Source organism: Mustela nivalis (genome assembly GCF_964662115.1).
Source record: "Mustela nivalis genome assembly, chromosome: 11".
Lineage (NCBI taxonomy): Eukaryota > Metazoa > Chordata > Mammalia > Carnivora > Mustelidae > Mustela > Mustela nivalis.
The window spans coordinates 101756280-101783830 of NC_139030.1; the positions used below are offsets into that span (position 1 = coordinate 101756280).

General features: G+C 40.4%; 1 protein-coding gene across 2 annotated transcripts in view; it reads right to left on the minus strand.

Moving 5' to 3' along the window:
- Window positions 1-26717, minus strand: part of LOC309843415 (aldehyde oxidase 4-like) — a 56987-nt gene extending 30270 nt beyond the window's left edge. The window contains exons 1-15 of one of the 2 annotated variants that reach the window (XM_082688921.1): window positions 26437-26717; window positions 23017-23092; window positions 20982-21078; window positions 18078-18186; window positions 16742-16868; window positions 13489-13550; window positions 11007-11090; window positions 10342-10422; window positions 9748-9892; window positions 9409-9501; window positions 7382-7533; window positions 6088-6181; window positions 4114-4223; window positions 1790-1974; window positions 405-567 (exon numbers count right to left, since the gene is read on the minus strand). In XM_082688921.1, coding sequence (XP_082545047.1) covers window positions 405-567; window positions 1790-1974; window positions 4114-4223; window positions 6088-6181; window positions 7382-7533; window positions 9409-9501; window positions 9748-9892; window positions 10342-10422; window positions 11007-11090; window positions 13489-13550; window positions 16742-16868; window positions 18078-18186; window positions 20982-21078; window positions 23017-23092; window positions 26437-26493 — 1635 coding nt within the window. In that variant the 5' untranslated portion in view covers window positions 26494-26717. The other variant, XM_082688920.1, reaches the window with a different exon arrangement.
- Between the last annotated feature and the right edge of the window lie 834 nt (window positions 26718-27551).

The following is a 27551-nucleotide window of genomic DNA, read 5'->3' on the forward strand; positions in this document are numbered from 1 at the left end:
TATGCGTGATGGGATTACAAAGGATTTTTGTTTCCTTTTTGGCTTAGCCACATTTTGTAAACATTAAAGAAGGTATTGTTTTAACAAGAAAATTTTCTTAAAATAGGAAAAGATGTTGTAATTACTGAAAGCTTTTCAATACTGTAGACCAACTGGCTATTGCATATTAGTATTGTCACACAACCTATAGAGCAAATGTCATAGCAAGACTGTCCCCTTCCCAGCCCAGGACAGGAGGAGAAGGGAGAAGGCAGAAGAGGGAGGAGGGAGGCTAGGAAGCACCGCACTGCGGGCTCCATCCCCTCCGGATACCCTTGCTGCATTAGGGAAAAGAAGGGAAGTCGTTCCTATGCAGACTCACGCTCAGAGTATCAGGCACTCAGAGACTCAGAGAAGTCATTTACCATTTTATTCAATCCTCGCCTCACTCTGAGGTAGAATTTGAAGAGTAAGCTGACAATGAGGGTTCGCCTGTACTCTACCATGCCATCCTCGGCTGCTGGCGGAATGTAAATCTCATCCAGGACCCATCGGCACGCATCACTCAGCATGTGGTCATCCCACGGCCTCGGAGCAAAATGAAAAATTAAAAAAAAAAAAGTAGTTACAAAAATTAAAAAAAAAAAAAGAAAAGAAAAGACTGCAAACACGCCACAGGAGGGGGAAGACAGCCTAAACTGACAGAGCAAGGAAAGATGGAGAAAACCCATATTCATCTTTGAAGTCCGGACAATACACCCGCCCGTACGTCACTAGCTTTCTTTAGAATCTGCTGCGGTGGTTTCCTATTTCCCTACCGCCCTCCTTTATTATTACCTGTAATTCCACGGCCTGGGAAAGCCATGGGTTTTCAAAGAGCTGGGGTAACAAAGTAGTAAAATCAGAGTTTCCCAAGATCTGGAACTTTGTTTTGTTCATTGCCGCATCCCCAGCAAACAGGCCACGCCTGGCGCACACATACACGGTAATGGCCAGCAAATGACCCAATTATTGATGACAGTTGTAACATTTTCACAAGTAAAGATTTTCTACAGAAATGCTTTGAGAGCATCAACTCATTTTAGTGTCTGAGAAAGAAAGCTGCATGTAGTTGCATTGCATTGCTGACAGTGACTATTACAGGTGGATAAAAATGATCGTAAAAGCACTGGTTGGAAGAATTTTTAAAACTTACTTTCCAAACACTAGAAACAATGAGAGTGATAGGAGGAAGGCCCATTTAACCTTCTTGAATATTTCACCTTCTTTCTCTGGTGTAAGGACATTTTCAGATGTCTTAGGGTACAGTATTAGAAACACTGACTTATTTTGCAGGTTAATTAAAAATGAAAATTTGAAAATACTATCTATTTAGATTAGATTCCTCTTTCTAGAGAAACTGCAATAAAAGAATTGTATCTTTAAGAAGGTTGGCTTTTGGGTGACTTTTATTTTCTTTCTATTCTTCCACAGCGCTTAAATTTCATATATGATTATGTAATATGTATGGAATCAGAAAAAAATTCTCCAAGTGCTATTTTCATTAAGACATTAAAATACAAAGCCCGTGGGGCACCTGGGTGGCTCAGTGGGTTAAAGCTTCTGCCTTCAGCTCAGGTCATGATCTCAGGGTCCTGGGATCAAGCCCCACATCGGGCTCTCTGCTCAGCAGGGAGCCTGCTTTTTCCCTCTCTCTCTGCCTGCCTCTCTGCCTACTCGTGATCTCTCTCTCTCTCTATCAAATAAATAAATAAAATATTAACAAAAAATACAAAGCCCGAGTTTTAGGTGCACATGTGCTGGGACATACCTCCCAAGGAGCCGCTTGCACGTTTGGCTTGCAGAGACAACGGTGGGGCCAACACTTCCATAGAACATTTGAAGGTCCTTAATCGTGTCTGTACCCTCTTCAAACTTCACACTCATGCCGGCATTGACAATGGCAAAAGCATTCTCCTGACGCTGGGCCAGCCGGAGTCCGGACACAAAGTGCCACTGGAAACAGAAAAACATTCAGAATATTTAATGTTCTTCTCCACTGTCTGCTGCAGAGCCACAGCTCTGATGATTAGTTGTAATGAAGAGGATCCTGTACCTGATGCTTTGGACCAGTGCTGGCTGGGAGTACCAGCCCCCATGCTTTATAGGTATTAAAATTTGATCCTGAGAGCAACCGTACTCACTTCTAATCTACTGGTGAGGAAACTGAGAGGCTATACAACCTGTACAAGGTCATGCAGCAAGTGGCAGAATTGGGGTTGAAATCTAAGCAGTCTGGTTCCAGACTTGACAGTCACCTACTTTCTACTCTGAGTCACCACATGTGGCCTCAGGCAAGGGATTTAAACTGCTTGGGTCTTAATTTCCTTAAAAAAGAAAAGGTAAGGTTTGATCAGACGGCGCCTCCAGGGCTGCTGAGAGGAGTAAGGGAGAATGGAGGTGGGAGGGTGGCTCTCGGGAGGAACTACACCTCCACTTTGAACGGTTTTGGTTTGGCATTCTACATAAATTTCATGTGAATGACGGAGTTTTACTCTTAAAAAAAAAAATGAAGCTTGGAAACCACTGGATCATATGGTCTTCAAAGTGCCTTCCAGGTTTCAATCTCTCATTCTAGATGTAATTTCATTACTAGTGTGAGATATTAGAGCCACAGAGTAGGAGAAACTGTGTGGCTGGCATCTTGGTGGGGGTAGGGGTGCCACCGCCGACCCTGTCAAAGATAGAACATTTTTAATTTAGAAAGCGAAAGTGACAAACTTGATTATTTAGTCCATTGTACTGACTGGTGGGGACTTTCCTCTTTAGTCCTGCTGCCACACGCTCATGCCCACCTGAATTATGGCACGACCGCAGTAACCTCTGAACTGGCCATTCAACCTCCAGTTTCTCCTCCAACCAGCTTATCCTCTATTTTTCTCGTTAGATTGGCTTTCCTAAAATACCATTTTCATTCAGATTTTACCTTGCTTTAAAGACTTTAGAGATGGCTGTCTGCTAGGACATATACAAACAACCCCCCTGATGGAACAGTAGATCTGCTCGGTGACGGAGCCCCAGCCTCCCTCCCCGCCACATCGCACAGGGCTGCCCCAGCGCCCCTGCCCTGTTGCCCAGCCTCCAACCTGCCATTCCAGCTAGTCCCCAACCCCTAGCTGTTCTCCCGCTTGGAATGAGCACCCACTTCTCTCCCCTGATCTTTGCTGTATCCCAGCTGCTTTCCCTCCCTTCTGAGCAACACGCACGTTCCAGCCCTGTCGCTGGAACTGCGCTGGCTCTCTGCGCACACATTTCCTAGCTGAGACAATTAGCTGTTTCCAATTTCAAGCCCTTGCTCTCAGATCTAGAGACCTTTGAGGACAGAAACCCATGTCTTAGGAATACATGAAGTGTCTTCTGGATTTAGCACTATGCTTGACATGTCGAATGGTAGATGGTTAATAAATAAATAATTTTATTTAAAGTAGTTAATAAATGTTAGTTGATTTGGAATTATCTTTATGATCATAAACTTTCATTTACTAGAAACTTGTAGATGAAACTGATTATAACTTTTCTCAGTCTTGGCTAAGATAAATATTTATCTGAAACCAAAAATGCAACTCTTCACACAAAGGGCTCTCTGCAGAGGGATAGGGCCCACAGAAATGTTATTCTTTTTTTAAAAAAATTTTTATGTCAGTATAGTTGACACACAATGTTACATTAGTTTCAGGTCTACAACATAGTGATTCAGCATCTCTCTACCTTATACTGTGCTGACCACAAGTGGAGCTCCCATCAGTCACTCTCCAACATTATTAAAATATCAAGAAATGTTTTCCTTTAAAGTTCTTTTAAAAACAAAAGAAAAAAATGAATATAATAATAATGAATATATAACACTGTGAATACGATTTGGGTTATTTTCATTTTTTTACCAATAGAGTCGTATTTTTATTTTACTTTTTATGGAGGAAGGGAGCCACAAAGGCAAAAGTGCCAAGGGTCCAGGAAAGTCACAGTGTTGCCCTGGTAGGAAAGCAAACCAAAAGGTCCTCTGAGAATTTGTCCCTTTCTGAGAGCAGCCCCAAAGTCTCCCTGCAGGGTAAGCAGGGCTCCCTCCAGGTGGGCAGTGAGTCAGGAAGCCTTTACCTGAGTAGAGTGGGGAATATAAACAGATAGCACAATCTCTTCGGATTTAAGGCTGGCTTCAGGTGATCTCTCAAGGAAAAGGCTGTTTAAAGGAATCTGCCGTTCTCCTTCTATTAGAGAAAATGATCTTGATTAGATGCATTTATCAAACAAAAGAGTATGTAGCAAGGGGTAGGTGTGCTGCATCTGGTGGAAAGAGAGAGTGCAAGCTACAAGCCAGAAGATGTGATTTCTAGTTACAGCTTCCACACTGAAAAACCTTAGGCAAGTCACAGAACCTTTGGGGCTTCTGGTTCCTCATCTGTAGAATGAGAAGGTTGGATCAGATAATCTCAAAAGTCTTTTCTGAGAGCCCATGGGTGGCTCAGTCGGTTAAGCACCTGCCTTTGGTTCAGGTCATGATCTCAGGATCCTGGGGTCGAGCCCTGTGCTGGGCTCCCCGTTCAGCAGGGAGTCTGCTTCTCCCTCTGCCTCAGTCTCTAACCCCACTCATGCATGCTCTTTCTTCTTCTCTCTTAAATAAATAAAAAAGAGAGAGAGAAGAAAATTCTTTTCTGGTTCTTAGCACCCATTACACACTGCTCACAAATTTTGGCCTTGAAGAACTTTAAAGCTATTGGGAAACAACCTAGTACAATGTGTTTCACAAATGGAAAAACTGAGGTCCAGAGGTCCAGAGAGGTTAAATGATCTGTTCAAAGTGCTGGAGATGGGACAGGTAGCAGAGGTGGAATGCCTGATATATAGCTTGTCTTTCATAAGCAGTTTACAGTACTCTCTTATTTGAGTCACTGTATTTGTTTTTTAAATGTGTTATCTTTCTTTCTTTCCTTCTTTCTCTCTCTTTCTTTCTTTCTTTGGGAGAGAGTGAGCACATACACGAGCTGGGAGGGGGGTGGGCAGGGAGGGAGAGAGAGACTCCCAAGCAGGCTTCCTGCTCAGCACAGACCCTGAAGCAGGGCTTAATCCCGTAACTCTGAGATCATGACCTGAGGCGAAATCAAGAGCTGGACGCTCAACTGACTGTCACCAGGTGCCCCTAAAAACGTGATTTTAATCAAAGAGAGGGTATCTTATATCAATAGCTCTGTGAGTAATATACATTTATTGTTATTTCACTAAATTTAAACAATTTTCTCTTGGCCAAGCTCAAGCTGTCTTTCAATGAAGAGAGAAGTAATGAGGAATACGCTCCACAAATTTGATTCTGTTTAGGATGAAAAGTTCTAGGGGTGTCTGGCTGCTCATTCAGTGGACACATGACTCTTAGTCTTGGGGTTGTGAGTTTGAGCCACACGCTGGGTATAAAATTACTTAAAAATAAAATCTTAGGGGCACCTGGGGGGCTTAGTGGGTTAAGCCTCTGCCTTCCACTCAGGTCGTGATCTCAGGGTCCTGGGATCGATCGAGCCCTGCATCGGGCTCTCTGCTCAGTAGGGAGCCTGCTTCCCCTTCTCTCTTTGCCTGCTTCTCTGCCTAGTTGTGATCTCTGTCTGTCAAATTAATAAATAAAATATTAAAAAAAATCTTAAAAAAGAGAAGGAAAAATCCTATAAGAAAAATTTCCATCTTTATAAAACTCTGAAATGTGCTCTAAAGCTTTAAAACTGTGGGTACATTCGTGTCCTGCTGCAGTTGCCAAATAAATAAATAAACAAATAAATAAAACTGCAGAGACACAACTCATTTAAAAAATGCTTTGATACTACAATTTGGACTGTACATAAATGTAGCCAAACAGTCAGGAAAAACTCTCAGGTGCAGTAACTTATCTGATCTACAAGATACATAACATCTGAGAACGGGATAATCGATCTCAGTTTCATCCTAACACTTGAGGTAGTATAGAAGTAGTCTATATATTTGGTGAGTCTGAGTTAGATATACTTGAGTTCCTAATTCACGGTCTATGAAAGGAGCTACATAACAGACAGTGATAATTATAAAACAGAATGTCCAAAGCTTATCTCTTACCTTTAGATATCAAATTGATGGTAGCATTTCCTGCTGCTAAAATGGGATTTAGGTCAGAAAAATTAGGTCTGCTCACCACATGTCCCCCTAAAGTCTAAATAAAAAAAAAAGATAACAATTTTAAGCTAGTTATTTTAAAAATAAGGAATTACATGTATAGGAATCTTAAGTTTTAATTTTTTCTCTTTTTTTGTTTCCTAGAATGATCTGGTATGATTTTAGGGGAGCTAAACAGAGTTAGGCCACATACTGTGCAAGATTCCTACCCCCAACCCCAGTTCAAGCTTACTGCTTGAGAAAATGTTCTTTTTCTGTGTGCAATGAGGAAGAAAATTTCTTTGAGAGCTGACCCTAGCACGAGTGTCCAATAACATGGGGGTAAAGTGGGGAACTAGTAAACTCTAAAGAATTGGGATATGTAGCATTCCCATTAAAAATGCTTGTTGTAATGTCATGCAGTAGAATTCATCTCTGTTATTCCAAATCATCAATAAAGTTGCCTCAGACATAGGCTTGAATGAGAAATTTTGAGGGGATGGTGGGCAAGGGGTGAAGTGGAGAAGAATAACCTGGTCGAGAAAAAGGAACAAAAGATGCAGAGGATGAAAACATACAGTGAACTTCGAGGGCCAACAGAAATAGGGGCAGAGACGATCAGGAGAAATGCCCCACACCGAAGTCTCACTGAACTACCCATCCTGTGTGGAATGGGCAGAGACCTAAACCATTACTCTTAAATCTTGAATAACAAGGAAACCTCAGTAAGCTAGACAACTGGGGGACGTCCAAGAATAGACATGTGGGATACGTGTTAAGAAGCTGAGCTCAGCGCAAAGGTTTAAGACAAGAAACAGCCATAAAAGAGTATTTTCGAAATGTAGGCTCTTGTTACTCTATCTTGGATAAGACATATCTCCTAGCCTGTTAGAGCTGGCCAGTCCATTTGGTTGGACTTTAGCTCTTAAAATGAAAAAAAAGTGGCTTAAAGAGGTCAAGGGGCTTCTCCGGGATCATACCATTCATGGGTGACAGACAGGCCGGGTTTAGAATCTGGGCATCTTCAGACTTCAGTGCCATAATCTTGTGATATAATATGCCATTTCTCACTTTGGACACACACATACACGCAGTGTGGTAACTCTCACTCTGAGCACATACACACATGCACACTCATATTGTAGACACTTGTTCGACATTGACGGGGGATTCCTCTTCAGAGTAATGTTGCTAAGCTGAATAGACTGTCAGACTGTCTGTAACTGTGGCTTCTTTTGTATCACACTAGGGTGCATACCGCCATATTCCTTATCTGGGCTCCAGCAAGTGTCCTCAGATGCTTCAGGAGGGCACGGTAAGTCTTAGTCTTCTCCTTTGGTTGCTCCAAAACAGTAAGATGTAAGGCATCGCTCAGCTGGGCCAGGCTGTATCCTGCACCTATGGTCACCCCTGCCAAAAAGACAGTGGAACAGAAACTGAAGGCAAATTATGACAAGATGCATGGGCTGCACAGAAAGAATCTTTCAGGTATTTTTTTTTATATTAACTTAGAAAAGTGAAAGGTAAAGACATTTCTGGCAATTTGCTTTATTCCCAAATATTAAGTACCAAATTCTTTTTCTCAGACACGTGTACAGTCCTATGTGCCATACATTTTGGGACACATCAAGCACAGATATCTGAAACTCATTACTTTGTTAACTCCCAGTTAAGTGTTTTCCTGAATAAATTGATCAAATACAAAAATTTCAGTCAAGATTCTATAAGACTGTTTTTTTTTTTTTTTAAAAGATTTTATATATCCATTTTAGAGAGAAAGAAAGAGTGTGAGCCGGGGGAGGAGCAGAGGGAAATAACCTCCCGTAGACTGTGAGCTGAGCACTGAGCCCCATGTGGGACTCAATCCCGTGACCCTGAGATCATGAGCTGAGCTGAAGCCAAGAGTCAATGCTCAACCAAACAAGCCACCCAAAGTGCCCTGATTCTGTGTCTTTTAAAAGATCATTGAGTCTATGTGGGCAGTGACCGACACATTTGCGTTGCCCATTCGCTTGTCTTCTACAGCCAGCTCTTCCTCTTGTTCCTGCCTGTACTTTGGGTCAGTTTTGCTGGCAAGTGGGCTTTCTGGGAATGCTTTGAGTAGTGACGTGATCTAGTTCATGCATTCTCAAGGATAATGCCAGCGCAAAGAGGGTGAAGAAAGCCTTACTCTTTTGATGTGTAAAGCCCTGAATACACACTGTACACAAACAGATATATGGTCTATCTATGGTGTTAAAATTTCACGGAGGGATGATTAGGGGGAAAATGTCTATTGCTCCCTAGTGAGGCAATAATGAAAAGGTTGAAAACACTGACTTAGTGTTCCAGGCTCTCCCTCCCTCCCAGTCTCTTCACTCCCGCCCTGCTCTAACCAAGTACCTCCACACCTTACTTCCAACCCTCTCCTGGACCAGCCCGGCTTCCCCTTCCTCCATTTCTTCCTAACAGTCCACTGATATGAACATTCTAACTGGCTTAAAAAAAAAAAAAAAGAATGATCAGAGGGGAAAGCAGACAATTTCTCATTGGATTTCTGTTTATTCATTGGAGAGAATCTTATTTTAAAGTAGAATTTTTACCTCCTATACCATTACCTACGCAAATGCTGAGTTTGGATGTTTCTCAGATAGCATTTTTCAGTGCACTATGTGGAAGGGGAACTTGACTAAATGTAAGAAACCCTGGAATCCAGTCCTGACTTGATCATGTGTTAGCTGTGTGAAGTTGGGGAAATTACTTAAGTCCTTTGATTCTTTATCTTTACCAAGCTTCCCACCTGCTCTCTCTGCCTTCCTGGACTGTCATGAGGATCAAAAGAAACAAGAGATGTGAAAGCATTTGGTAAATTGTGAAAAGACTATAAATAAGATAGTTACAATTAAATTTTCAAATTTTGTGTCCCAGACTTTTATTTTTTTTTTTGAATGTGTGTGGGTATAGGCTGAGCCTTGAGCAAATTTATGAATCAGGGAGTAATATGTAGCAAGAACATTTCCTACAGGGCAGCCAATGTCTTAAGTCTCCTTTATTCAGTCAATCTCTCCATTTCTGGACAACCTATATGGCATATTCCCACCATTATGGCTCTGAGGACCATGTAGTACTCAGTGGCAAGTTGAATAATTCAGTTAGATAAAGCTCATATAGGACACACAGTAGATGCTCAATAAAATATTTCTGAATGAATAAATGAGGCCATACATTCTAGGAAGTGCTCAAATAAGCCCAGTGCATATAATTACTTATAGCCTACCAACAGCCAACGAAAATGAAGGTTCATACCATCATCTGGGTAGTCCACAAAATACAGTTCTGGTAGCCCAAGGGGAGATATGAAAACTGGATGGAATTCACCTTTAAATTTAATGCCGGGTCCTTAAGGAGAAAAATATTTAAAGCAATTAGAAAAGGAAGTCAATGGGTGGTAATAGATGTTGCTTACTTATAATCCTGAGTGAAAACTGTGACAAAACCCACATATTTGCAAAAGAAAACAATGATTCTAAAGGACCATCAGTATCCATTAATTAAAATGAACTGCATTTATGAGGAATTTAAAAAGAGAGACAGATGTCTAGGTTACCCAAGCTAGACTAAGGAACACGGTTAAAAACCACCCACCTACTGCAGTATTCCCCATGATGAGGGGGGCTTCAGGGAAACTGGCTTTCAGCTCCAGAAGGTCATTAAGAGTCACAGGGGCAATCCAGGTAGTCCTCTCCCCTTGGAACGTCAGTCTTCTTTTGTTTGGATCTTCTGCCATTCTCTGCAGAGAAACGAACCCAACAGGCTTCTGAGAAAGGCTGCTGAGCTACATGTCATGAGGACATCCACTGCTCTGGTTGTCCAAATGGCCTGATGGGTCATTTTAGCAGTAAGAATAATGTAATTCCATTATAATAAGTATCCTTTTTCAAACTATCTTTAATATATCTCACAATGTAGCTATGTGATGCTGAGTAAGTTACCTATACTCTGAGCTCAGGGTCTTTGAGTAAACAAAGAATCAAAGCATCTCTGAGGTCCTAGCAGTACTACTCTTCTAAGCTATCTGCTTGAAAATTTCATAGTTGAACCGAACAAATTCATACCAATGGGCTATCACACTGGACACATTTCCAAATTCTAATGTCTAAAACTCAGTAATTCCAGAGCCTACTGAAAAAGGCTTTGTACCACATCACATTACAAAACAACAAAAGTAAAGCATCTTACTATTAGTTCAGGAGGGAATATAGGTTCCTGGGATGGATCCAAGGGCTGGAATTCATCTTCATTATACAGTTTGGTACACATCTCAACAAAACAAAACAAAATACAAATAAAACTTCAGAGTTACTGAAAGATGTACAGGAATTTCTAAGCACGAGACTTCAGAGTTAGGGCTATACTTCTGACACCCCAGACACAAAATGGAGGTGCCAGAGCCACAAAGTACTACTGAGTAGAATTCTTCCCACCCTCAGAAGACTGTAATGGTTTCCTGGAAGATGTACTGGACTCTTGGCTTCCTCTTTTAGCATCGGGAATTAGGTTTTAGCTTCTGTGCTGGGTCTCAGGTATTATTCACAGATATTTATTTGCCAAGAGCATGAAGATGCACTGCTTGCATCTCTCATAGTACTTGTTCAGGGAAGGGTGGTGGTAAACCTGATTAAGGTACAGAAAGTTGTAGTGCTTCTGAAGGAAAATGCCTCTGTGGTGCTTGGCCTCATGAAAGTCATGGGCCTGCTAATTTTTGAAGCATTTTAAAGATATTTTACTTCCTGAATTCTCTTCCTTTTAATTTACCCACTGAAAAAAATAGGAAATGAATACATTTGGATTCATGTGTATATTTTTCAGTCAATCCAAACTGAAGTAGAACTCCAGATACTTACTTTTTCTTGTCTGTTTATAAAAGACCCCTCTTCTTGATCCATGCAGCATTTTCCTGATCCCTTCAGTCCACAAACAGTTGTTTCCTTAGGAAGTAATGCAAGAATTTAAAATAAATTCATCGGTTAGTTCTTAAAACATCAACCTGAGTACTTGAAGTCCCCAGGCCACACAGAAGTGATGGAAGAAGTAACAGAGCCTGTCCTTGCCTTCAAGGGCTCCGTAATGGGGTGGAGTGGAGAACAAGCCATTCCATCACTGAACAATTAGGGAAAATTACAGGGAGCATGTAACCATGCTATGATAAGGTCTTGTTAATGTGTTGCTCAAAAGCCAGGGGATCATGAAGGAGGTCAGAGGAGATGGGGTCAGCCAGCTAAGGCTTCCTGTAAAGTGCTGTAAATGGAGTAGTTAACAAGGTAGTAAACAAAAAAAAACAAAAGAGATGGCTTTTCTTTATCCTAAGAGTGATACAGCATATATCTGTCACAAAGTCCTGGGAAGGCAAACTGCCTTTAAGACTTTCTATACACAAAGAAAAATAAACTGAAAACCCGAGTTTTATTTGGGTGTTATTGGAGCTCTTCTGAATTATTTGGATGATTCAAGTCCCAAACCATTTTACCTTAATTTTTAGGACACTTCCTGCAGACCCCAAGTAGTGGTTTTGGACTGAATGTCCTGGTCAGTTACTGCAACTCTACCTAATTATTTTCATTCCTGTTTGTCCTTTACATGTGTAGACACAACCCAAGGCTTTGGGGTGCTTTGGAGATATATGGTTTGACTTTGTACATGGAGTTAAGGAGACCTGGGTTCTAGTTCCTACTTTAACACATAATAACTGGGTTGAGTTTGTTAAATTAGGGAAATAAAACCCCTCCCAAACCGGTCTGTTTGATTTAAATATGCAAATGGCACCTATAGTATCTGACACAGAGAAAGTGCTGATGTTTTCACCCGTGAGGAAGAAGGGATTTGGATTTTGGGACAATGCTGTGCACAGTAAAGGAACAAATGACAAATGGCTGAATGTGAGGACCCAAGTGAATGAGATAAAAAAATCTATTTTTGTATAGATAGATTGGGCCTCCAGGTAAAATCACATATTAGGTTGAATCATGAATCATATGAAGTTGCTGTTTTTGTGAGTCATACTGGTGGAGGACTGACCACTCATATTGTTCGACATGAACGGTATCTTACCCAGGATTTCAAAATAGCTGTAGTGTGTAAAGCTTTTCAGATTCTTCATCACAGGCCTAAAAGTAGATTTTTTTTCCAAAGACTTTTTGGTATTTGGAATTAACTTGTGTAACTTGAATTGGTTTTGGTCAACAAAAATTATATAAAATTAATTTTCACCATAAAAAAATGGGTGTTAGAATTCCATCCTAACTGAAACCTTGTTGATATTTAACATTCTGAAAACTTAATATATCTCAAAACTACAGCCTCCCACACCCCGTGCCATATGCTAAAGCGTTCTTTTCCAATTTCCTTCATCCTGTCTGGTTCCTTAATCTCTTAACTTTGAGGGTGATTTGGATTTCCTCTTAACTGTATCCTTTATTGTCTGGAGGTTATGATTCTGACAATTCCCTTCCTGAAAGTTATCTTTTTTGGGTCCTTATCTACCACATGGGTCTAGGTCCTCATTCCTTCATTCATGGGGGGCTGCACTAGTCCACGCCTTCATCCCTTTCAGTTTTATCCTTCTTACTGGCAGATGCCAAGAATTTTCCCTTTGAAATACTATTCCCATGTTACACCTAGCTTGAGAACAGACAATGACTGTATATTGGTTACCAAATTTAAGTCTAAATTCCTTAGCCCAGAATAATATCTTTTTACTTCCTAATGCTTTAGCTATGTATCAGTTTTCTTGATGAACCTTGCACATCTTTTCTTTTTCCTACTTCAGTGTGTTTTCTTACCTGGAATTTCCTACTGGCCTCTCCTCACCCATTCATCTCTATCACTTCTTTTAAGGCCAAGCTCAGAGCTCCCTCCTCCAGTGTTTCCTTTGTCTCTTCCCTTCCCACTCATTAATTCTCTCTAATCCATGTTCCTTCAAAACTGATATACATGGTATAGGGGATATATTGAACTTTTAATATCTTGCTTTTCAATTCTTAGTCTATATTTTTTTTTCTTTAAAAAGTCTATAGTCTTAGTCTATTGGTCCAAAATAATATAGACTATTCCTTAGTCTATATTATTTTCTTTAAATGAGTTTGCATTTCTTGAAGTCATGTAACAAATACTTTACTTCTCAGGAAAGTACCTATTTTAGGGCTATAAATAAGATACATGCTAAAAGGTTTATTTAAAAAATACCAACAGTGGCATTCAAAAACTTTCAATGGTTAGAAAAGTCAACATAAGGATATTTTAGAAATAACTTAATGTAATAGAAGATATTATGCAAATGTCCATTAATGTATTAAATCAACTGAAAAAAATTTTTTTATTGTAACTTACCTCACAGAAAGTTTTTCCACTTTCTACAATTGGTCGGTATCCAGTACAGCGGCACAAATTACCTGATTAAGAAGAGATGAGTTTTGGAGTGCCTGGATGGCTCGGTTGGTTGAGTGTCTGCCTTTGGCTCAGGTTATGATCCCAGGTCCTGCTTCTCTCTTTCCCTCTGCCCTCCCACCCCCTGGCTTATGCTGTCTCCCGCTCATGTTTTCTCTCTCTCCCAAGTAAACAAAATCTTAAAAAAAAAAAAAAAAGAGAGATAAATTTTAAAGGAATAGTAATGAAATATATTCTTTATTTGTGCTTCATTTTTTTCAGTGAAATAGCTCTATTACTAATTAGATTTTTTCTTTTGGGAACAGAGATGTTCTTCAAAAAAAACTTGAGATTACCTTTTTTCCCTGAAATATCACAAAGGTCTCCATAATTTTTCCAATCAACTCTTCCCGCCTTATTTCCTACCCCTGTCCTAACTCAAGCAACCCTGCCACTCCCATAACATCTCATTTGTCTCTTTGTTAAGCTTTTCTTACATAGTCTTTTCTCTCTCACATGTTCTCTTAGGGAGAATATGTCCATTTGTCAGGGACCTTTTCCATGGGGTCTGCTCTAACACCCCAGCCAGAGCTGTATTCACTGTCTGGGTCTTTCTGCAGGCTGTCATCAACTGTGGTAGCGTAGGGTCATTTATGTACATGCTTCATCTCCCTCAATGGATCTTAGGTTCCAGGTTCCTGGAGAAGGCAAGGAGTATCTTAGATTTCATGAACCCTCCCAATACTTTTTTTACAAAGTATACTGAAATTCTGCAGCCATTATAAATATTTATGAAGAGGTTTTTAATAAAATGAAAAAATTCTTATGTTACACTGTTGAAACTGTAAGTACAGTACAAAATCATATATATAGTAGCCACAAGGATTCAAAATAAGAAAACAAAATGTATGCATAGAAAAGACTGACAGCAAACAGAAGTGTGTGATTGTGGTTATTTCCTGAGGGCAGAAATATGAATGAGATTTTTTCCTTTTAAAGAAAAAGCATTTTCTTAACATTTTTCATAACAGGAATATGTTATTTTTTAAATTTATTTTTTATTTTCAGCATAACAGTATTCATTATTTTTGCACCACACCCAGTGCTCCATGCAATCTGTGCACTCCATAATACCCACCACCTGGTACCCCGACCTCCCACCCCCCGCCCCTTCAAAACCCTCAGATTGTTTTTCAGAGTCCATAGTCTCTCATGGTTCACCTCCCCTTCCAATTTCCCCCAACTGTTATTTTTTAAAAATAAATTCAAAATGATATGTCCAGATGCAGCTTAACAATTTCATAAGCTATATAAATGTGTGAATTGGGTAGGTTTAAACATCCAAAAGTGTAAAAGCTTGATGCCAGTGAGTCATGCGGAAACTTGGTTAACAGATTATCCTCTGTTTTTGTTTTTAGAACAGAACAGTTGAAGAAGAATCTGCATGCTCGAGATGGAATTCAGACCCCATAATCTATCTTTCCTTTTGCTAAGAAGAAAGAATGTAGAAGTGTGTGAGTTAAGAATCTCCTTTTGGAGTCAAGGAAAAGAGCTGAAATGTCTAAAACATAACTAACATGGCACGAGATACCAGTATTTAAGAGGCAATGGACACCTTCTCTCTGATAAACTATAAGTAAACATTAAAGGTTAGAGAGAGCTAATATCAGAGTTTTCTGTCGTGTTTTTGTCCTTGGCCACATAATCAGTGACAAGTCTACAAGCCCACCACAGGAAGGCCCACCACAGGGATGCTAATAGTAGCCACTGCGGAAATTCTTCCGGTTCTGCGGGGAAAAAATATGGAAATTAAAAAAAAAATTTCCCCTTAGTCTTGAAGAGAAAGACAAGATTATATGAAGTGGTGATTTATACCAGCTGATCATTTTAGAAGATATATGCCACCCCGAACTGTATTACTTTGGACTTTATTATATGTTATTGTTTCCCTTAAAATATTAACATGAAAGCTATCAGTGTGGCTAGGATTTATAATTCTAGAAAGAGCTCAAGCAAATGGATTGTGAACCAAAATATACCCTCCAAATTATTCATACCCTGCATAAGTTTATCTACTTCATCAATTTAGCCAGACTTTATAGCACCACCTCCTGATGGTTGTTATGTGAATTACAGGCACAGAATCTAGGAGGAAATAATCCTAAAACTGTACATATGCAAAAAAACAAACAACAAGTAGGGCGAATCTCAAGATCTCTGCTTTTTGAAGCTCTCATTTCCTCATTAGTATGGATTATTTCATTGAATAAAGATTATCTATTCAGGTTGGGTTAAAATTATAATTGAAACCATAGGTCAAAGTTTTAGTAGTACTTCGTAAGAAAGTGAAAAGTTTTGACTGAAGAAGTTGTTGAGAAACAGGGGAAAATACTATTTTTATATACCACTTACATAAAATTTAAATTGCATTTTTATTTTGTTTTAGTCTACGTCTTTTCATCATAATACTGAATTTCTGACTAGGCTTGTTTACTGAAAGTGACAAAGAGCTTTCTTATAATATTAAAAGGTTTACTTTCACGGCTTCCTTCCAAGAACTAGGGGCCAGTTACCTTGAAAGTAGGTAGATTTGTAGAGGAAACTACATTTGTTAACATGCTTTTCTTTCATTTTTGTTTTTGTTTTCTTAATAGAAAATTGTGTTTGTTCATTAGATTTGATAGTTATTTCATTTTAGGAGACTGAATTACTAAGTTTATTTGTGATAACTAGTTGCTGCCCGTGACTTCTTAACCCAACCAGAACATAAAAATAAAGTATCAGAAAGTCTATCTTCTTTATAAAAATTTTTTAAAAATTAACTGTAGTAAGCAGAGTTAATGAATGAGTCCAACAGATTAATTTAAAAATAAATTTGTCCACACTACCCAAATTTCCACATTTGGAAAAGATTATAATATTATAAATGTTAGAAAGAACCTATTTGAATGCCTTCGTAGAGGGACACTGGGATCCATTAAGGGAGAAAGATTTGTAACGAAACCAATATTGCTCCAGTTCTTGGCATCACTGCTCACAAAAGGAAGGTAGTACTTCCTAGAAAGTATTAAAGGTACTAAAGAGGCCTTCGTGTTAGCCAGGTGCCTGGAATCTCAAAGTTTGCCACAATGTCTCTCCATGGGCTGGGATTTCCTCTTCTAGTTATTCGGGCACTTTCTACCCTAGGCCCTACCTACAGAGGACCAAGAAAGCTCACCTCCAATAGCTTTGGTTATCTGATCCAGGGTTGGCTCTGGGTGGTTCCTCAGCAGCGTGTAGATGGACATCACCATCCCTGGGCTGCAGAAGCCACACTGTGTGCCATGACACTTGGCAAGTCTTTCCTAGGAGGAAATAGTACATTATTTATGCTTCAAACCTCTTGTTTCCCTACTTTGGATACTAGAAAGGAGTACAACTTATTTATTTCGCTTTCCAGAAATGAGTGCAGCATAAAAGATGTTCACTCTGGAGGAAAATATTTCTATTTCTTGAAAATATTTTTATTTTTGAAAGCTGTTTTTTCTCCCCTCAAGAAAAGCCTAGTGGCAGGATTAATTGTCTTTAGTCTCCAGCCTGATTTCTTTATCTGTGAAATAGAAAGTGTAGCTTAGGGCACAAGTAAAATGCTTTGGAGTCCCCCTCCTGTGAGTTTTGGTCTCTACTAAACCTCATTAACTGTGTGACCTTGGTGATTTACTTTTCTTCATTTTTAAAATTAGAATAATAAAATTAGAATAGTAATGGTATCTACCATATGGGATCATTGGGAGAATAAATGAATGAGTATATGCAAATCACCTAGCAGTTTCTAGGAAGTCATTTTTATCCCCTTCTCTGTATTATAGAATTTTTGAAGACCTAAATGACAAAATCTATATAAATGCTTCAAAAATTGTGAAGTGTCATTTAGTAGTGTTGTGCCATTCATATATTTAATTTAAGCATATTCAACTTTTATGCATTTAAATACAACAAAGAAGCAACAAAAATAAGTGGGGAACATGACTCTGGGTCCGTCCTGTGTTTCCTTTCCATGTGTCTCTCACAGGGTACGCAGCTTAACTGGCTGGCTCGAGTGTGCTTCAAATGTTTTTAAATAAACATTTTTCAAATTGACCCCTAAGATGAAAGCCAAATACTTCAACTGTAACTCAACTAAAAGGAGAGATACTGTTCTAATAGTAGAGGGAATTGTGTTGGATTTATCACTAGATGGCAAATTCCTTGGGATTTGGCATACAAACTGCCCTATAAATGTGGTGGTAAAGGTTTAGCAACAGAACCTCTGGGAAAAAGCCCTCTAATTTGTAGCTTCTATCAATTTTAGTAGTATAAAGTGTCCTTGTTTTAATTTAGGGTAAGGGTGCAGCTGAGAAATAAAGATGCCAAAACCAAAGAAGGAATCTTGCTTTATATACCAGTCTCTAAGAAAACCTTAGTTATGAAGCACTGATTATGGCAAAATGAAAATTTAGAAGCACGGAGGATTTCAAAGTTGATGAGAGTACAACAGACTATGTGGGATGTCTATACCAGAATTACACTCTTACCTGCACGGGATGAATCCTGGTGCTGATGCTTCCTACGCCTTCCACCGTTGTGACAGCAGCCCCATGCAGAGAGCAGATGGGCACCAGGCACGCTGTAACTGGAGAGTGGCTGTGATGGGTATTTGTAAAGAGAATACATTGGAATCATAGGGAGTGAATAGTGTCAATCAGGGCTGTAACTGGAGAGTGGCTGTGATGGGTATTTGTAAAGAGAATACATTGGAATCATAGGGAGTGAATAGTGTCAATCAGGGAGTCCAGGAAAGTCATGGGACAACAGTTCCTGAGAATACAGAGAATACTTGGTAAACATCTATAGATTTCTAGAAGTTTCTAGAAAAGAGTTTACATATGGCTGGCATTGAGTGGTAGAGAGAAATGGAGAAAAAGAATAATGAACAGTTCTGTGTAAGAACGCCAAGAGACCTTCATTATTTCCCATTCTAGGGAGAGGAAATCTTTTATTCTTCAGATAGCACACTGACTTACATAAACTCCACCATGGGGTAGTTTAGTCCTTTTGATTTTCAACTACGTGCTACTTTTAAATATACAGACACTCTGCTTGCATGCTAGTCCAGTTAAATCAGAATCTTTGGGGGTGGACCACTTTACCACATTTTAAAGCTCCTCAGCCAATTCTAATGTATGGCCACAGGTGGAAGCCACCCATTTACGTCCTTATCATGATCATCTTTCCCACAGTAGAGTCTGTGTTAATGATGAAGTGAATGTGGTTAGCACCAGATTCTCATCTCACAGGTTGGGAATGTGGTCCAGATCTCATTAGCCTAATTTAGTTTCTTTATTCCCACTCAGACTACGTCTCATTCTCTTTCAGGCATGGGATATTGTCCCTCTCCTTAGGAATTTTTCCTTTATTCTCCTACCCTGGAAGAGAGTAAGCATGCTATTCTGAAGAAAAGACAGGGGTTCCTGGGAAGCTCAGTCGGTTAATGCCCTACTTTTGATTTTGGCTCAGGTCATGATCTCAGGGTCATGAGATCAAGCCCCCCCATCTGGCTCTGTGCCCAGTGTGGAGTCTGCTTGAGATTCGCTCTGCCCCTCCCATACCCTGCAACCTCGCTCTCTCTAAATAAATCTTAAAAAGAAAAAAAAAAGTGCAGCTCTTGGCTCCACCAGCTCTTTGGTCAAAGGCATTTGGAAGCCACCCAGCTGGCTGCGAGAGTGCTTGGTGTACAGAGAAAGAGTGCAACTGATAAATTTTTGGTTTTTTGTGTCCTCTAAGTTCCTCCTCCCCCATATTACATGTAACCTCCCCTTAATCTCAACCTCCCTCTCTCCTTGCTCTCAACAGCTCTTCCAATGTTCATTGCTTTCCTCAGTCTTACCCTCGTACCTCATGTGGAAGATAGAAGCTCGAGCTCTATCCACTCCCAGCCCACCACTTCTCACCCAGAGTCGCAGTCACCCGCCCTGTGTTCTAGGCCAGGAGGGCAGGAATCCTTCCTCCTTCTCCCTGTGTGCTCTGGCTCCCATTTATTCTTCTCTGCCCCGGGCCTGTTCCGTCACTGAGAGTCCTCTTAACCTCTTCCCTTCTATAGCCTCATTCCCCTCAATTCCCTTGAGTTTAAAAGTAAATTCAAGTGTTTGCTATCACTACACGAAGCCAAACCAAACCGATGTCTCTCTCCAGCTGCTGGTCCATCTTTCTTTCCCTTCTTAGTCAAGTTTCTTCAAAGGCTGTCCACAGCTTCCCGGCCTTTCCGCCATTCCTGTGTCGTCTGTACCTCGTGCGCCGGCCTTGTCGGTCTGCTGAACGTGCTCCAGGAGCAATCTAATGGCCCTAGGTCATTCCCTGGAGTCTCATATATTCTCATATATCGACCACTTCTACCTTCTATGAACTTTCTCCTCTATTCCTCCTTCAACTCCCTCTTCCTCTCCTTTCTGAGATGTCTGTTCTACGGTGTCTTGAGCTGGTAAGTGCAGTGTGCTTCATTCCGGAAGGCCCAGGGCCGAATGCCTGCCTTCACTACCAAATGGCCCACATGATCTCCAGCCAGTTATTTAACTTTCTTTGCTTCAGCTTCCCCTTTTTTCAATGTGAGTGATAGTGATGCCTATCTCAAAGCTGCTTTGGAGACTAAATATGACAATATATGTAAGCTACTTTGAACACTGCCTGGTATATGATAAGCATTCAATAAATGTTAGCTATTTTTATTACCATTAATATTTAGATTGATAGCTTCAGGTAAGGTATAGGTCTGGATGAGACCTCTTCTCTGAGTGACAGAACGGTTTATCTAGATGCCTGAGGACAATTCCTCTTAGGTGTCTCGTAATTAATCTAGTGCAATGTGTCTAAAGCTAAATTTATTGCTTTCCCTTTCTCTGCTCCACTCCTTTCCCAAGTTCCCTAATTTGTAGAGAGCACCACCCAGTGACTTAAGACAAGAACTTGGAATCTTGCCAGACAACTCCTTCACCATTCATTTCAATCATCCTGAGCAAATCTGCATGTTAGGCCAAGGTAATTTGAGATCCCGTTCAGCTCTTCCAGGCAAATAATTCCTCTTAGCGTGTCAAAGACCTAAACCTCCTACCAGGACAATGTATCGCTACTTCATGTTTAAGCATTCTTGTCTGACCCCCAACTCTGACATCTCTTGCTTGAAAGCAAAGAAGTATTTGTATAGCAAGAGAGAGCATGACCCTGAGAGACTGGCACACAGGACAGTAGATTCTGATGGAAACAAAGTCCATGGGAAAGATCTGGAGCTTACGAAGCTGCAGGCTGAGCAGGCCTAGAGGTCCTGTGAGCGTGATAACCACCTGGAAAGAAGAGAGGGGAGCGCCTGTGGACAGGAAAAGTAAGACACACCTCTGCACCCTCCCCAGATGTGCCTAGGACAGGGCTGGGCCCAACACAAAGGATACCGGATCTCCTTGGTCTTGGGGTTGTATCTTGACACCATGACGGTGCAGGCGCCGCAGCCTCCACTTCCACAGCTGTACTTGGTGCCTGTGAGGTAGACTGGAAGGAAGGGAGTCAAGGAAAAAGAGGGGGCGCAGGCCACTTTGCTTCTTACGTTGTTCTTCCTCGGATACTGGTAACAAGAAACATGTTTTCTTGTTTCTTGTTTAGAGAGCTATTTCATTTTTTGGCATATAAATGAGCTCAATGGGGAAAGATGAGAAGAAATTACAGACTTATGCTGCCTTATCCGAAACCCTCAAGGCCAGATGCCTTTCTGATGTAAAAGTTTCCATATTTTACAAAGGTAATAAGATAGCATTCCCAAGTGGGGCTAGGGCAGCACCTTGTAATCAAACACGTGAGAATTTCTGCAGTGAACCATAGGGATATTCACACTAAGTGGGAAACAGGAAGACAACCAAGGACCTCATGAGAGATCAGGGTTTACATCCCAAAGAGGTGTAAAAGGCTTTTGAATTCAGAGTTGTGGATAAGGGGTCATCATTTAGGTGGTGGGAAATAGTACATGGGAAAAACTTAGAAAACTGTCTCTGGGAGCTTAACTTGCCCTGTTCAGCAATGTATGCTTCTATCTTCTTACTAGATTAGAGAATATTAATTTAATACCCACAGCTCCTGAACTGGTACTGTCACCAAGCACTGTGTACCTTTTCCCTGTAAGATGTTTATATGTTTTCATAAAGAAAGAACAAATAATATATGTAAATCCTCTGCTTTAGATTCTTTAAGAATCTACTGGAATTTGCTTGGGGCCTTTTCTGGGCGAGTTTAAAAAGGATCTCGTGGGCAGAGGTCATAATTGGCTTGGGCAGAATAGTGAGCTGATCGGGATATTAGGGGACAATCCTGGCTAAAGCAGTGGCATGATGGGTTAGGAAACCAGATTGCAAGGGGTTATATGGTGAGAAACAGTCTGGAAAGAAAATGAGGCATCAGGTACACATAATTTTTTAGATAAGTTTGGCAGGAAAATACAGAGAGAAACAAAGGGATGTTTTTAGGTGGGTATGTTGGGAGGCAAAAAGACGGGGAAGATCCTGAAGAGAGGGGATAACATTATCTTGTATATATCTTGTATATGTCTTGTATGGACTCCCCAGAGCCTAACATAGTGCCTGGCTCTTAGTAGGTATTCAGTAAGTATATATATTTCAACTTACTGTTTTGAAATATTTATAGTTTCATAGGAAGTTGCAACAATAAAACAGTAACAAAACCTGTCACCTTGCTTGCCCCAAAGATGACATCCCACATAGCTATAATACAACATCAAAAGCAGGAAGCTGACCTGAGGATTACACTGATAACCAGACTAGGGAGCTTATGCAGAGTTTGCCACTTACACCTGCACATGTACCATGTAGGTACTGCTCTACGCAATTTTTTCTCCTAAACAGATCTATGTCACCATGCCCACAATAGCTGTGCTTCCCCAAACCTAAGACATTTTTTCTGAAAGTTTGTTGCAGGTCTGTTGAAGGTACTGGAGGGGTAGGGAGTAAAAAAGTTCCAGATTAGGGGGGGAGAGCTGAGAGTACATTAGCTCTATGTTGGAATTTTGAAACATGTTTATAGAACCTTGTTTTCTCCAATAAGACTTATGAAATGGTCTAAGTGACAAGTCAGGGAAGTCCTCATGGGAAACTACACATGCCAGCACCATGTACCCCTGAGCAGTTGGCTGGATGTTTTTAACACTCCTGAATATAAAAAGTTATCAGGGTGGGCATGAGACCCAAAAGGTCATAGTTATTTCTAAAGTTACGCACTCCTGTTTCACTGGATGATTCTTTTGGTTTTGCTCAGGTGAAATATATGACAAAGCATGAATCTCTCACTTTTGGATGACTTTTGTAAACTCCAACTAGACTCTACAAGTCAAACACAAGGGTATTTACCTTGAGTAAATACAGGGCGACTTTTTTCAGAAGTCTTAGCATGTCCACTTTTTACCACCCAGGCCAGATTCATTACAGTAAAATATAAGGATATGGACTTTCCTCAGGTAGTACAGTAGGTTTACTTCAGGATCAGCATTCTTCTCTACAACCTACATTATGAAACGAGAAAAGGGATTTTAGGAAGATAGTACCAACATGTTAGGGCAACTCTAACCATTGTTTTGGGGACGTTTTTGACAGATGGTAGCTTCACAGGGGGAAAAAGATAAAGGAAAACTTTCTAACACTTGGAACCAATTTTAAAGAAATTATGGCATATTATTTCAACATCTCTGAATTTTCCCATATATATGACAATTATAAATTCTGGATTGCTTTTCCTTATAGTCACCCAGAGAGGGCCCAAATGGGAAAACAGATACATAGATTCCAAAATCGACTCAGATAACTTGTCTCCATAGGAAGTCACAGAAAAGGTTAGCCAGAGATTTCTTAATGGAGTCAGGGGTGTATGTTACAAAGGGAGCCCCTCCTGTTCCCATACCCTGCTCCCAGCCCCCTAGTGAAATGGAGGTGCCACTAAGCAAAGGACGAGCAGACTGGAGCATGAATCTGGCTCTGCCTCTCATGTCGCACTCCTGGCTGTTACTGCCAATAGAAAGAAGCTGGCACATGAGATGAAAACTGTCTGCTTTTGCTGGCCCAGACAGCTTTTCTGCTAGGTATAGTCAGGCGAGATTAGAGAGAATGGAAGAGAAACTTACAAGGAAGTGTAGCAATGAACCTGAGACAGAGGACATTATTCCATTAAAAGTGTTTTTTACTGTCATCACCCTAGAAAAAGGCAACAAACCACATTATTCTTCATATGCTGCCTATTTCCAAAATTTCTAAGTCCTTAGAAGATTTACTCAGCTAGAGATGAGCTCATCAGCCCTCCACTAGGAATCTTAGCATGAGGAGGAGGCTAAGTATAGTGGCATCTCAGAAACAAAGCATTATAGTTAGCTTTGCTTTGACACCCTAATGTGTGGCTATGGAAATTATCTCCAAAGGTGGGAGCAAGATAGGGGATAGGGAGTGATGGTGGGCAAGCCAGGACTGTTTCCTCTATAACGGGGGAACCCAGACTGACGACACTATTCTGTGGTATAAAGACATTGATATACCTGAGACAACATTCCAGATAAATAGTAAACCTTCCCCAATCACTTTAGATGCCCAGTGAGTGCAACACTTGATTTAATGCTTTCTCCTTCAATCATGACAAGGTCTGCTCAGGTTCCAAATGAGGGAAAAGGCAAGATTAGACTTTGGGAAATTAATTAAAGACTGCCAAATGCAGTTCTGACATATCAGATATATGGTATCTGAGATTTCAAAATATATTTGGTATGGTATTTCAAAAAATATTTCAGTAATCATATGAGAAATAGTGGTCATACCAATAGCTGTGCTCACAAAATTGTATGGGTACATTGTTTCCTCCAGTAATTTATAGACACTTAGGAAAAAAATCCCTTTTTAGTAAGCATATGAAAACAGGGAAAACCTCACCAGTAACTGAGATGCAAGCGAAACCCCCGAGACACCCTGCCCATTAGATTAGCAAACCTTAGGAAGCATGATTATAGCAAGTTTTGGCACACTAAAGATTGGCAAATCATCTACAGGCAAGGAAACGGCACCTGTCATGCAATGAACTGTGGGAAAAGGAACTTGTGCAGGATTCTGGAAAGCCACCTAGAAGGACCTCTGAAAGCAGCGTGGTACAATCTCACTCAAAGACTCTCTTGCCAGTGTTGGTGAGGAGACACGTCGTAGGATGTTCACTGCAGCATTTCTCGGGGTAGTGGGGAATTGGAAGCATCCTATGTGTCTATCGCTAGGGTCCTGGATAAGCAGAGTGAAGGATGTGCAGTCTGGAAAACTAGCATGCAGAAGTCTCAGGTTTTCAAAGAGCAACATGGATAAATCTCAAAACGGTGGTGAGTCACAAAAGGGAATTTATAAGTCACAATACCACTTGCGTAAGAACACACACACACACACACACACACACTCCTGCACAATACCACGCAGGCCAAGCACTGTATATTTCTAAGATACATCTATATTTCTAAATAACTATATAGAAAGTAGATGGGAAGGACATATATATAAAATGCACAGAGTAGATGCTTATGGGGGAAAGAAATAAAGAGACAATAGGACATAAAAAGAAAGAAAAAAAAAAAAAAAAAAGAAAACAAAAGAGGAGTCTTGTCCAGACTGTGGGGATGGAATGCCATGGCCAGAGGTGAGTGTGCTTTGCTCAGCTCTGTGCTGGTGGGTCTAAAGGAAGGAAAAACAACCGCAAAAATAACAAAACCAATTTCTACAAAGAGGTGTATAATTTCCCCCCTTTGGCCATCAGTAACTTGTCTTAGAAATCTTTAAGACAGAGAAGGGTAAAAAGAGCAAAATATCATCTGTGTTTGCAAAAGACTGAAGACCTGGAGAAGGAATAATCATGCTAATGTAATATTGAGGGAGAAATGGTTATATTCCAACAAAGGAAAAGCAGCAAAGTCTATTTACCTCACACTCAGAGTAAGTTCTTAGCTTCTGAATTACTACTAATTGTTACTCACCAATCATCTTTCTGACGTTCAGGTCATTCAAGGTCCTGACCTATTGCTAAACCCAGACTTTTTTCGTTCTTTTCTTTCTCTGTTGTTTAGTTCAAAGACTTCCTAAATAAGATGTTTCCCTGCTATTTGACAAGCAAAAATCCCAAGAATTCTTGCCTTCATTGAAGTTGTGTTTCTTTCTTTAGGGAAGAACATCAGTAATCTAAAATAACTGAAACTTGAGAAGCATTAGCAACAAATGACTGTCCAAACTAATTTTTCATTTTAATACTTAACTAGTTTTTTTCTCTAATTGTCCCAAGGCACCTCAAACTTCCCATGTATTCATTTTGCTCATTAAAGTACAGGGTTGAGAACAACTGGCCCAGGCTAAGCATTAGAGCCGCCACATCTCTTCTGAAGAGAAGGCAGCTTACTGAGTAGTCCGTGTTTCAGACAGAGTGGCCTCTGCCTCTAGGTTGATTCATCAGCCTGAGGTGATTAAAGCAAAACAAAATCATTCTTTGCTACTGTTATCCTCGATGTCATATAGGCCTTCTATTAAAATAGAATTGGTGAACTCAAGTAGAGCTAATATCCAAAAAAAAGGGGGAGAATGACAGTTTTTCGTGCCTGTGGCAGAACTGATTTTGTAACATAACAAAGAGAGTCCCTTACTGATTCCAAAAGAAACTATTCCTTAATATTGTGCACCAAATCCTGAACTAATGATCAATGTTCAAGTTCATATTATGATAGCTGACTTGAAAAAGGAGAGAGAATAAGGATACAACAAGTAGCACTGCAGTAAAAGAAAAAAAGTTAGCTTGGCTTTTGTCCCTGGTATACAAAAATTCACATTAATCCTCTCATAAACTTACCTTTCTTCCATTCACAAAAAAAATCAGTTCATCGGAATTGGTAACAGAAGCCATCATACCAGGAAAAGAATGCCTCCACCAGAATAGAGGTTTGTCTGTCTGTCTGTTCTCAAGAGCAGATATATTAGAGCAAAAACCTGGGTAACCATTAGTCTTGCCCGCTGCGTGGGGTGATTTATAGCCACGCTGCCACGTGAGAAGCACCAACCAGGGCTCTCTGCCCACTCTGCCCGCAGGGACTTGGAGTGGTTCCTGGCAGCGCCCTGTGTTCTCCTTTCCTACAAATTAAGTCAGTGTCTTTGCCCATCCCTTTTGGAGTCTGACTGGTTTCCCCAGGGTAATGTGTTTAAAGCCAGATAAAAATTGAGTTTTAAACAGGCTGTTATCTGGCCAAGTCATCAATCAACAGTGCTATTAAACCTCATAAAACTTTCTTTCTTTGATTTTTCAAAATCAAAAGATCTTTGATTTTTCCTATGCAGAGGGAAGATTCCACCACACATAGAACTAAAGACTTCATAAAATGTATTGTTCAAACTCAACTATAACAACATGCGAGTTTATTCTCCTTCCTTAATCTTTTTTTTGTACTCACCTTTCTTCAAATTTAAGGGTTCACGACATCAAACTACCTAAACCCATAAACATGTACAGAGGTTTGCCATGCTCCCATCTGTTCTCAGGGCTTCATCCTTCAACAGCTTGGTGAACTACTGTCATCTTTGATTTAGAGACAAATGAATGGAAGCACAGAGATATTGGACAACTTGCCCAGTGTCACACAGGCAATGGGTGGCAGAGTTGCTCCAGAGTCTGTGCCTTTCATCTCCTTCCTGTGCTCCACATGGAAACCTGGCAGGAAATGAGGCTGGAGAACAGGCACTCCTGAGTACGTAGGGAGGTCTTGTAGGCCTATTAAGGCTTACGCGGAGTGTTCTAAATATTATGGGAAGCCACTGGAGGGTTTTGAGGAGGGGATGACAGGATCAGATTCAAGTTTTAAAAAGACTGCTTTGCCTGCTTTGCAGAGAATGAAAGGTAGGAGCCAGATTGGAAGAAGAGAGAGGATTAGAAGTTATACAGTGGTGCAGTCAAGAGATGGTGAGACTAGGACA